Below are 12,755 nucleotides of genomic sequence, written 5' to 3'. Positions count from 1 at the left end.
TCACTGGGAGTGGCCGTTTGCCAGCGGCGAGTGGCGAGCTTGCCACGAGCAAGGCGGGGCCAAAATAGACAAGAAGTCTATTTTATGCAAATGCTGAGCGATGCGACAAAGCGACTGCCAATCGGAGTGAAGGCAGCGAGTCGAAGAAAATCATTCAAGATGGCGAAAACGCTTCAGGACATCGTATTTCTATATATATTTGATATGTTTTGGCATTTTATCTCATGTATTTTGTTACACCTATCGAGAAATAAATAATTTTAAATCCAAAAACATCATTCTTGTGACTTGACAATACCTCTGAAGTGACTTGTAAGACCTCTTTTAGATACTAGGCAATAGCATACTACGGCTACTATCGACACAGAAGCGTCACCGTGTCAAACGTTCACAGACAAAAATGTATCAAACTTTAGTTCCGCAACGCTGTGAGAAAAAATGGAGGAAAAACTTCTTTTAGAGGTGTCCACGTTCCCGGTCCTGTTCAATCTAACCTTAGATTGGTACATTCGTACATATAGCTTATCTATGGGTCTATCCACAAAGTAAACAGAGGGGACGTGTTTGAAGGTAGCACCAGAGAATTTCTGTTCACTTTTGCCAAGCAACCAGGAGTAGGCTAGGCACGCCCAGGAACGCCCATCAAGCGAGTGCGTCTTTCGTAGCTAATGTGACTGTAGGGTAAGACTTGAGACTTACTTGTGACTTACCCCAACTCTGCCATACGAGCAAGTAACGGTGCTAAGGTGGTGTCTGGGTTTATTTGTCATAGTTAAGCATCCCAGCAAACATTCTGACAGCGATTGGTACAGCGAGGACACATTGAGACTTAAGCACAGACTTTTGGCAATACGACAAAAAAAGCTTTAGAAACCGGTTTGAACCGATGTAGGAAATGATATCAAAAGCTATAACATACAGTTATTTGATAGCTCCAAAAACCTCCACTTTTATGTTAATGGTATATTTGCTATTTATCTATTCCAAAATGTCTACTTGGATGCATTTCCAAATTTGTCATGGCACGATAACAAGTGGACAAATCTAGCCCTCCTATCTGTCTGTCTGCCTGCCTGTCTGTCTGCCTGCCTGTCCTCTGACTGACTTACCTTCTACCATCCTGTGTCTGCATCTGACCTTGTTCCTGCACTCTCTGACCCTGCACTCTTCACCTCTGACCCCTCTTGTGCTCGCCCCTCCTCCTGCCCCAACTCATCCTTCTCAGTTGGACCAGGAGGCCACTCCTCGGCACAAACAGGAGGTACAGGTTCCTGTCTTCAGCCCTTGTGCTTTTTGTCGTGTGTGCCGCTGTTCCTCCACAGCTTTAGTCTTTGGAGTTTTTTTTTACAGATTGAGATTTGCCTGCACCTTGGACCAAAGGATATTTTTTGTATTTCTTTTAAAATGTCAAACATCTGGCTGATGAAACATCTGGCTCCTGTGAGCACAGAATACTGTCAGATTGTAGCTTTGAAAGTCTCCAGTGAAAAAGCTCTCTGTTAACAATCAAAGGAGAGAAAGTATGTCATTCAAAATCCTACTTGAGTAAAAGAACAGATTAATTATTAGCTACATGTACTTGAAATACCAAAACTAAAAGTACTAAAAAGGATTTCGGTGGGTTCTTTCATCGACTTTATTAGCATTCATGCAGCCTCTTAGTACCATTTATAGTTGTAACATGCAACTGAACATCAAAATGCATCATATATGCCACACAGACTAGAATTGGGGCCAACCAAGGTAATGGAGAAATGAATTTAGAATATTTTTATTGCATCTTCTCATTATTTTTTGTAAATACGGGTCTGTCTGTAAAACAAGATTATGAAAATAGTTAATAGAGAATATCATAAAAGTCAAGAATGCATATTTTATGCCTAAAAATAAATAAGAAGTCTCGTATTGTAAAAAGACTGCGCATTTAACCCAACCGTAAAGTTAAGACACTTTACATTATATTGTAAGTACTAATGCATCAATGCTTAAGTCGCATTTTACTGTTCTAGCTGGTAAAGGTTGGCTAGTTTGAAACCACTTTGGATACAGTTATGTAGTCCAGTGGTTCCCAACCTGGGGCCGGGCCCCCTCCAGTGGGTCACAAGATAGATCTGAGGGATCACAAACAAATTTTTTGGGCTTTTCTGTCTTGTGAACATATTGGATATTCTGAACTCCTCTGGCCTCGTCATTTAATGAAACCACCTGAGGAGTTTGGAAGGTATATGTCTCAAAATGTCATGCAAACAACTCATAGATCGTCTAAAACACGACATTCTGCTCCAACTAAAGACTATCATCACTATTCATCACTACAATACATTTTTACACAGAAGGAAGTCTGTGTGGGGTGGCCTGTAGTTAACCTTGTAGAACGCACGCCCCATGTAGGCTCAGTTCTTGCAAGCGGCCCTGTTCAAATCCGACGCGAGGCCCTTTGCTGCATGTCATCCCCCCTCTCTTTGCCCTGTTTCCTGTCTGTCTTCGGCTGTTCTACATAAAGGAAAGCCCTAAAAACGTATCTTTAGAAGGAAGTCTGTGGATTTTGTCCCCCCATGGTGTTTGCCAGTATGAACATGAGGAATGATTAGCGTAACCGAAATCGGTATGGTTTAATGTAAGTAACTTTCCTCCACCGAACGTCCAAACAAACCAAATCATTTTAATTATCCAAGGCTATGATGGGACACATTCATTTCTTCATTCATCGACTTTGCAGTCAGTGCCTTGATTGTCTTAAAAACTAATGAAGTTGTAACTATAATTGTTTGTGTTTCCTTTGAGCTTCAGTAGCATCTTAAATGTCATTGCTCTCCATGCAGCACGCAGTAGTAAAACACCAACAAATCTGTCGTTAACATAAGTGTAAGCAATTCACGCCGCATTTTCTCCTGTGTATATGCAGTGTTATCTCACATCCCGTTCAGTCATGCATATCCGATGTGTTCGTGTGAGTCCTGCTGTTGAAAAGAATGTTGACGTCCTGCTAATGCACGCCTGCTTCTCTTTCCGTCTTGTTCTTCTTCTTCTTCTTCCACACATTCTCCTCCAGTTCCTGGATAAGTCGAAGGACGTCTTGCTGAAGCACCAGGCCAGCATCAACGAGCTGAAGAGAACCCTGAAGGAGCCGAACAGCAAGCGGGCGTACCACGAGAAACTGTCATCCACCTCCCCAACTGGCACACCAGAGAAGAAGGCTGTGAGTAGTGGCTTAGGCTAGTGGGAGGGTGGGGGTTATGTGGGCTCTTATTAGTCCACTATGGTTAATATCTCAAATCCAGTGAGCTCTGATGCTTGACATTCCATTAAAGGGCATTGACATTTCCGTCCGGCTGCTGTCGTGTTGAATTGCTCTTTTTGCTGCTTGATTCAAGGCAAAACAGGCCATGTTTTTATCACCCGGAGACACTTGTTTTGCACAAGTTTTTTGTATGCTCTTTTCATTTGAATAATTCAGGCCCTGAAGATGTGCTGGACCGGTATGATTAGTGAAGGTAGTTATGGCTATTTAGTTTTTTTCTTCCTGCAGGCAGTTCAAACATGTACCTCCTGTGCAAAGACACTACAGCTCACAGGAACAAACTGGAGAAATCTGCAGTTTATTTTAAGAAATGTGTTTAATGTGCATTCTTGCCTCTCTCTGGTGTACCGGAATAATTCTGAGAATATCTCAGAGGTACTTGAAGATGACTGACAAGTAGCACAGAAGGAAGCATCTTGATGAGATTAGTGTCAAGATGTTTTTGACAACATATGTTAGCCACTTGAGAAATAATTATCTATACTTTCTTTTCATTTTCCCTGATTGCCTAACAGTGACACAGTTTCCTTTTATGTCAGATCAGGAAAGCTCTCGAGCTTTGATCGCATTTTTGTAATTACATTTTCTGTGCACTGAGATTGTAGTTTTCAGGTAGAATAGTTGTGTTTTTGCCGGTGCCTGAATTGTCTTCAGGCAATCTCTCATCTGCGGTCTGGGACGATCAGATTATGCCTGTAGAATGTCAAATGGTGTCTGCAGCAGAAAATGTAATCTACCGTGTGTCTCAATCCAGGTAAGGGAAGGGGGGGGGGGGTTTAGTATTCTGTTTGACTGACAGTCGGAGGCTGGGAAAGTCTCTGTGCTCTAAGATTCAGTCGATCTCAACTCTTTGATGTAGTTACAGAGAAAAAAGCCATTTGCATTGCAAATGTCTTCTGATTTGGTTATGTGGATTTGGTGGCTGTCAGGGCCACGGGATTGCAAGTTCATTAAAACATTTCTACAGAAACTCTGTTAAGTCCCGTTAGCACCGATTCTTCATGCCTTCCTCATTTTCTTGGTTTTGCATGAAATGGTTTATTGTGCGTCTTACTAACTTACTCCCTCGTTTTGAGTCTGAGCTCTAACGTCTGTTCTTCCTTCTCTTTTGAACGCTCTCCTCTGCCTCGCCTTGGCCAGTTGGTGGGCCGAGCAGTGGGAAAGGACCCTGTTAACAGCTCTGTTGAGGGTTTCTTCCAGAAGACTGTGGTGACTTCACCTGAGGTTGCACATCTCTCACTCTAGAATTTGTGGTTTGGTGAAATGCACTGCCTACCGTGCATCATTATCATTCATATGTCTATATATTTAAAAATAAAACAATACCACCACATACAATGAATCCTTTACATGGAAATTCATGTTCACCAAAACTTTACTATGTATAAGTTGTACATTGTGGTCCCCTGTGTGTGATTCAAATGATTGTGTAAATGTCATTGTGTAGATGTCATTATTTGCAGCAGCTGTGCTTGGCATGTCTAACTGTGTTTAATCTATACCAACATGTAGGGCTCTGAGGAGTGGGTATTGATTGAAAAACAAGAAACTTATCAACAGGACCATGACTGGAAGGCAGAAGAAAAGAACAAATCTCTCGCATCTGATTCCTCATGGGAGAAAAAAGAGCTGGAGAAAGAGATAGACGTTACCAGGATGATACATAAAGAGGTAACGGGGTATGGCAGAAAAGAAATGAAAAGCCATATTGATGAATTTCCATCAACCAAATCATCCAGAGAGACAGACGAAGGCTCTGAGCCACAGCCGACTAACAAAAGTCGTTTTGTGATTCAATTATCTGAGAATGCAGACTTGTTTCAAGACAAATCTCAAAGTAAACCATCTCAAGCCTCAGTCCCTGAAGCAGAAAGTGATGCGGCCCTGGGCTCGTGTCAGATAAAGGAACGCAAAGCTTCTAAACCAAGGAAAAAGAGGAGACCCAAGAGCTTAAACCTGGGAATGCCTGCCGAGCTCATCTACAGGAAAGAAAGCAGCGATTCTACAGAAGACGAAAACGAGGACTCGGACAGTCCAGAAGAAAGCTCTAAAGCAGGAAATGAATCATCCCCGGTGGAGATGATGAAAGATGATCAGGCATCAGGAAAGGATCAGTCTGTCAAGGTCTATAAAGACCACCAACGAGAGGATGTATCAAAAGGAGAAAGCAGGGAGGTCTCCACTGAAGTAACAGAGCAGGTAGAGAGAAAAGTGATCCAGTTTGGGCCAGATGATATTGATGTAGGCTCGGTAAACGGACCCGGAAAGATAGAACATGATAGTTCGTTAGCAGGTGTGAAAGGGGAGTGCGTGATGAAGGTGCGAGGGAAGGGCCTTATTGACAACAAAGAGCTAGCTGAGGTAAAACTGCGACAGGTCCGGACGCATGAGAGGAAGATCAGTAGTTCTGGGGGAGAGGATATTGAGGGTTTCATGGGAGACAGAGGTCAGAGGACATCTCTTCTGAGATTGTCAGGCAGCAGCTACCAGTCGGAAATCTCCAGGATTGTTCCGCTCAAGCCCGAGCGGTCAAAGAGCATAGCGTGTAAGGATGAAAGGGACAGGACAGGACAGGACGAGCCCACACGGGTCATCAGAAGAGAATATCGCTGGTCGGTCGGCTCTCCCGAGGGATCCTCAGACCTCGCCTGGACTGACCCTGCCGCCTTCCATCCGGCATTCGCCACAGATCTGGAGGGTATCGCTAAAACAGAACATCCTGATGATAGCTATCAGTCTGGTAGAGGACCTACAGAGAGTCAGTCGTTTGGCTCTAAGATTTCAGCGCTTCCCAAAATGGCTCCCCCAGCCCCGCCAGTGAAAACACAGAAGGCCAGGGAGTCTGGACTAATACTGCGGAACAGCCGAAATGCCGGCAGGGAGCCGAGCCTGGACGCAGCCAAGAAGAGACACTCGGTAACTCTGCTTGGCATCTGCTTTTCAGTCATTGGAATTAAAGCATCGCATGAGCTTCAGACAGACTCGCACGCCATATTTCTTGTTTTCTACGTTTTTACGTGACTTGACCCATCCATCTTACCTGTTTGTGCCTGTTTGAAGAGCAGGCGGAGCGGTACTTTTGCTCCGTCCTGTGGCAAAAAAAAGTCTAAAAGTTTGGACATTTTCCCACACAGCAACTCAATTTATCCCTCCCATGAAGTACAAAACATATGATTTATTGCACACTAATTTGAGGAAGAAAGAGTGAAAAGTACCGCTAGCCATTACTTTTGCGACAGACAGCTATTATTTCCCAAAATTAGAGATAAATGGAGTATAGAATTGGTTTGTGCGCAAATGATTGAGAAACTACATCAATCTGATGAACTTGCATCAACAGAATTAACACAATATCCCTCAAACCTTCTGATTGGTTATACAAACAATAATCATAAATCAAATGCGGTATTCTCCTCTGGATAGAAAAACTAAGCGGTGAGGTAAACACATTGGTTCCTCCAACTGTGAACCCCCAGCAGGCAGTGAGCAGCCAGACACCACAGCTCAGTGCCTGACACAGTCAGATTTGCTGCTTTCATTTCACTGTTGGTATCATTAGGAGCTTGCACGCGTTTGGCACTGGAATGAAAGGAATTTGAAGTGAATAGACGTGACAGCTTTCATCATTTCCCACCTTTTCATCTGAGTCAAACTCCTGCATATATTGGATGAAACAGACATGAGAAGAGGTGTTGCGAAGCTCTCAGTGTGCGAACGACCTCACTGGCGAGTGACAATCTAATCAAGATCAGATTGAACTCGGGGAGCGTGAGAAAATATTAGGACCCGTTCGCACGGCCGTTTTGACAGGCTTTGAAATGCACGTGGCACCTCTTTATTGGACATATATCAATATTATTTGACAATATTATTTGAATACCCCCCTTATTGAAATTCGAGGTGCGTAGCGTTGCAACACTTTCTCAGTTGGTCAATGAATGGCTGCTGCTATGCTGAAAACCTGCTCATAATACAAACTGCATGACTCTCCTGTCCTGCCTCTGCTAATTCTAAGAAATAACCCTGGCTGTAAATGTTGTTTTAGTTGCAGTTAAGCTCACCTATTTTCTGTCCTCTCAACTGCATCGCTGTATGCTAATGTAGAGCAGTGCTTGAAATTTGTGCCTGAATCCATTTGGACCTGACTGGATCTGAACAGACCCAGTGGGCTTTGATTGGATCTGGCTGAATTTCTCACCTAAACTTGGGTTTAAGTCATTTAAAAGACCTTAAAAAAATGCTGAATTATTAGCTACTTTGAAATGTCTGGCTAATATTAAGATTTGGAGTGTAACTGAGCAGTACACCAGGATCCCTGGTTTAGGTTGGGACTGAAATATCTTGGGCTCAGTCAGAACACACTGAGCACATATCTTCAGGCTCCAGTCAAGCTCTGCTGTCAGGATTTCTGTTTGTGTGGTGGTCTGCCAGTCCACTGACCACTTCAGCTTGTGCTAACCTTTAGATGCTCTCTCTGCTCTTTCCTCTGCTTCCCCCTGCAGGAGCCTGTCTCCACTCCTGCCATTTATGAAGAGCCGTTTGCTGATTTCAAGGTTATTCATTCACATTTTAACCCACCTTCATATATGCTCCACCCATCATCTCTTTTCCTCTCGGGGTAAACTGCAAGCCTTCGAACTGACTGCACAACTTTCTGATGATGTATAAAAAATATATATCCAAAAGCTATGAAGGATGAAGCATGCTAATTTTCACTGGCTATTCAGTTGCAGACATCCATCATCACGAGTTTGAATTGAATGTGTGGGTGGAAAACAAAACCCCTCGCGCTTGGCTTTTGCTGACATGAAGTAGTTTTTAATTAGCTGGTGAACATGTAATTAATGGCATTACTTTAAATGAGCTGCCTCAGGACCTTCATTGTAGTTCAGCGGTTCCTAGCTTTTATGGCTCGTCACCCCTTAAAATAGAGCTGTCTCGTCACAGGTTGCCTGTCAGTACTTTTTCTTTCCCTTGTTTTATTTGAATGCTTTTAGTGAGCTGTTACATAGAAAGGCAGAGAGTAGTGACCCCCAGAAGCTATAAAGGCAGAGAGTTTTCAGCCTGACTAGGACACTGCATAACATTTCATTTTGTCCTTCATTTCATGCCTTTTTAAGCTGATTATTTTACCCAAGAAATCATTGTCATAGAACCTGCATAATACCTACAAATGGAAATACTACACTCTTGGATAATCATCACAGAATGCCTAGAGAAACTGCAACATGTTCCTTGTCTTTCCTGTTCATTTCACCTAGTTTCTTTAAGAAAATAAACTTTCTTTTGATCATGTACAGCAGGACTTTAACCTTAGCAGAGGTTTATTCTCCATCATCATTGGATTTAGCTGCTGCCTCATTTAGTTAAATGGAATAATATACTGAATTACGAATATATTGGTTCATTAAGGTATATATTTTTTTCAGTTACGGAAAAATTCAATAATTACTTTTAATTTAGCCTTAGCTAAGGCTATACATAGTAGTAAGAAAAACGGACATCAAAACGTCGGACTGTGGTCTTAATGAAGTTTTGACCTCATAAAGTTGCTGCATTTACTTTAGCCTTAGGATCTAGTTATCACAAAAACAATCAAAGACTACAAAAATAGTCCTTATTTAGTTTGGTAGAAATATTTCCTTTTCTTTTCCTTATTTATCTTTCGACCCCTAGTTGTGTCCCCTAGGTTCGAGCCACTGTTGTAATTCAAACCCTATTCATCATCCTGCCGTCATTCAACTTTTCATATCTGACATGACTGCATGCCCTGTGATGTATATCCAGGATGCATTGCATGTACAATGGCTCTGATTTTGAATCCTCCATGAATCCCAGCGAACACAAAACATCCAAACACAAGGATGATATTTCCATCCCATTCCATGTCATCCATTCGTCATCCATCCGTCTGCAGTTCTGTAACCTTAGAGTGGTGATCCTGTGTCTGTACCCGCCCCAGAAGGAGCTCGGGGACAGGAGGCCTCAGCCGAGCATAGCCTCGGAGGAGGAGCAGGAGCGGGACACGCTGGCCTGCATGAGGGAAAGCCACCTGGGCATCGAGCGCAAGTGCTCCAGCATGACAGTCAGCTCCACGTCCAGCCTGGAGGCTGAGGTCGACTTCACTGTCATCATGGACCTCCACTCCGGCGTGGAGGACTTCTCTAAGGGCATGTCGGAGCTGGGAGAGAGGGATCGACAGCCCGAGGTGGGCCGGGAGGACTTTGAGGAGACCTCCAGGTTCTACTCGGCCCGTCTAATGGGCTCCCGGGACAAGTCTCCCATAGAGGAGAAGCTTCCTGAGGAGGGCAGACATCATGAGGTAGACCGATGAATGTATTCACCCTTCATCAGCATTACTCACTGGATTCAGCCTGCATGGCTGGACTTGGTGCCATAACTACCTGCAGCTTTTTAAATCATTTTTTGTTGTTATTGGACCATTTGTTTGAATTGTGTTAAATTTTGTTCATGTTTCTTTGTTCCAAACTGAATGTTTTATTCTCTTTGTTGATGTACTGTATTATTTTATGAAATTTTCACCCATTTGATTTTTGTCAGAGTTTCTTTAAATCCCCCTGCAGCTGCCTCATCATTTGCATGTTTTCATCAAGCCGAACAATCTAATAAAAACTATTTAATTTCAGTGTTTGTTCCTTTTAAGTAAACAGTGTTCAAATGTTGTGTTCTAAAATATATGCTGCTCGTAATTAATGCGTTGTCTTTCTGTGAAGAAAAGTCAATGTTGATTGGCTGTACTTGCTTGAACTGTACTGTTTGTATTTCACCCAGCCTCCTGTGGCAAAGAAAGAAGCCAGCGCTGTGAGCGTGGCCCATATGCTGAAGAGGGGTGACACCAAGACGGAGACGCATACGAATGGGTCGGAGATCCACCCCAACATCATGAATGTCTCACCGCAGGTAAAGCCACAATATAGAATCTAAGTAAACCTTACTAAACTGTCATGAACAATGTGTTGCTGTCCCACCTTTGTTTTTTTTAAAACTTTTGTTATTTGTTGCAAGTATATTGAGCCACTGTTCCAGCCAGTGAGCGAATTGCATGTAGCATTAGGAGAGGTCCTGGTATTAAACCATTACTGATGGCTGCATTCCACTTAGGAGAGGTCCTGGTATTGTGCATGCTGACTCACTGAAATAGCTTACTGGGACACTTTTCCTACTATGACAAGTCAAAATGTCTGCTGTGAAAAAGGTCCATACTCCCCGGGTTCTGGTATTGTGCTTGCTGGCTCACTGTCACTGCTTACTGAGACACCTGATGGAACTGAGCCCTCATTAATTAAACAAAATTTGTTTCACCTGTGCTTACCTGCGATGACGTGCCAACATGTCTGCCGTAACAAAGCTCTATTGTTAATGCTGGCTCGCTAACAGGGCTAACTGACTGGAGCCTTCGGTAATGCCGTTAGTTCCCCCTGTGGTGAAAAGTCCCAATTTTCTGCCAATGGATCCACAAGCAGAAAACAACAAACACATTGTTTGGATGAAGTTTTGTGCGTTTACTTGTTGTCTTTCAGTACTTTTGTAATAAAAACCACATATCTGAGACATTGCTGGAAATATGGAGCCATTCAGCAATCTGATACAATAATGTCAGTAACACAGCAATGATGAGTTAAAGTTTGCTAACATAACCATAAGCTACTGGTCGTACCAGACCAAGAGACGCTGTAGTAGACAAATTCCTGAGTGTATGGGGGTTGCAAGGCCTTTTTGATTTTAAAAATCTAAGACAACCTTTTTTTATTTATTTTTTACTAATACAGTTGGTCTATATCTTAACGTTTCTTTAATTTCTATGGAAAAAAGACTAAATGAAATTTTTAAAGTTTGGATTATTAATTAGGATAGAAACCGGATCAGGGCACGGTTAGGACCTGACCACAAGCTCTTTTCACAGAGCCGTGCCTCTCTGTTAAACAGTCCCGTCCTGCATTAGAAAAGTACGGCATTAAAACAACCAAAGAGCTAACGGAACAATGGCCAAGCGTCAGGGCGAAGAAAACACTACTTTTGTCTTCAAAAAAACAACTCAAACTGCTTATCTTGTTAAAATGTTTAAAAGGAGATGTTATGGTGTTAGGTGCCGGGTCGTCTATATCCTTGACATTCTACTTCCGGGATTGCTCTGTTGCCGAAATTCCGCCGGATTTCACTCATTCACGCCGGATATCTGTTGCCTTGGCCTACCTTTGTGTGGGCATTTTAAACTCTGGTCGATTTCTGAGGACTATGGTTAACTGCTCCTCAGATCTCTGTAGGGTAAATCCAGACAGCTAGCTAGAATATCTGTCCAATCTGAGTTGTCTGTCACACGACTAAAACAATCTTTGAACGTACACGTTCCACCAAAACAAGTTCCTTCCCGAGGCTATTTTGCAGAGGCACCGTTGCTCTGTCTGGTCCTGTCAAGACGATTGTGATTGGTTTAAAGAAATGCCAATAAATCCGAGGACGTTTTTCTCCCGTCCTCCCCCTCCCCCCCCCAAAAAAAAGAAAGAAAAAAAGACTTTCAATGTTTTTTCTGAGCTCTGAAGTTAGTCTTGATTACAGGAGGAAGCTTTTTCTTCGGGCCGCAGTGACATATTCCCCAGACAGGGATGACATAATAGCACCATTATGGAGTGATTAAAGTATTGACAGTGTATTAATGAGGATGATGAAAGCAGGTGTGAATTCCATTCATCTCCTCAGGCAGAGATTTGAGTGCTGGCTCGAGTGTCCCACAGGTGCCTTATTAAAATGTAATCATTGCGGGGCTTTTCAGCCATTCAGCTAATGGTGTGGATGAACTCAGGCAGCGATGTAGAGTGGGTGGCTTTGAAGTGCCAGATCGGTTCAGTCGTCAGAGTAAGACATCTTTGGAGTGTGCATCTGCAGCAAATGGAGGAGGACGTCACCGCCGGGCAGACAAAGATCTCCAGCACCAACGTTGTTCAGCCAGCAGAGGGAGCCATGTCATGTCTGTCGAGTCTCTCGGCAGCACAGAAGGATTGGATGCTGCCAGCTGGCTGCATGTCACCGACAGCTTTTGAATTTGGGTTGCATTGCCACCAGACTGTAGTCAAAGGAACGTGATCATCTCGAGGATTGCCTTCTTAAACGGTTCATCACGTATACATGTTTGATTGTCAGTCTATGGCTATGAAATATGTTGTCAATACAAAACCTTTCACAACTCATCTAGGCAAAAATGTGAACGCACTCCTCTTACATAAAGCTAAAGAGAGTATATCAAATTTTTCAGAGTATCTTGATTGTATTTTTATTACTTAGACCAGGGGTCTTCAACGTTCTTTTTTAGGCCAATGACCTCTTAGCTGAGAGAGAGACGGAGCAGTGACCCCCTACTACATATTGTATAAAATTAAGTTGCATATTAAACTGGGCCTACAATAACTTGTAGGGCGGCCTAAGAGTGGTTCCCTTT

The 12,755-nt window shown here is 43.0% G+C and overlaps 1 protein-coding gene across 5 annotated transcripts in view; it reads left to right on the top strand.

Annotated features, from left to right (window-relative positions):
* LOC114553971 (band 4.1-like protein 1) overlaps nt 1-12,755 on the top strand; it is a 79,907-nt gene that overhangs the window by 60,427 nt on the left and 6,725 nt on the right. For 2 of the 5 annotated variants that reach the window (XM_028575454.1, XM_028575453.1), the window contains exons 13-18: nt 3,053-3,199; nt 4,442-4,525; nt 4,814-6,217; nt 7,804-7,854; nt 9,264-9,623; nt 10,094-10,222. In XM_028575454.1, coding sequence (XP_028431255.1) covers nt 3,053-3,199; nt 4,442-4,525; nt 4,814-6,217; nt 7,804-7,854; nt 9,264-9,623; nt 10,094-10,222 — 2,175 coding nt within the window. The remainder of the gene's footprint in view (nt 1-3,052; nt 3,200-4,441; nt 4,526-4,813; nt 6,218-7,803; nt 7,855-9,263; nt 9,624-10,093; nt 10,223-12,755) is intronic. The other 3 variants (XM_028575457.1, XM_028575455.1, XM_028575458.1) reach the window with 3 other exon arrangements.

The sequence above is a fragment of the Perca flavescens genome, chromosome 4 (assembly GCF_004354835.1).
Source record: "Perca flavescens isolate YP-PL-M2 chromosome 4, PFLA_1.0, whole genome shotgun sequence".
Taxonomy (NCBI): domain Eukaryota; kingdom Metazoa; phylum Chordata; class Actinopteri; order Perciformes; family Percidae; genus Perca; species Perca flavescens.
The sequence above is the reverse complement of the archived record's forward strand: the minus strand, read 5'-3'. Positions and strand labels throughout refer to the sequence as shown.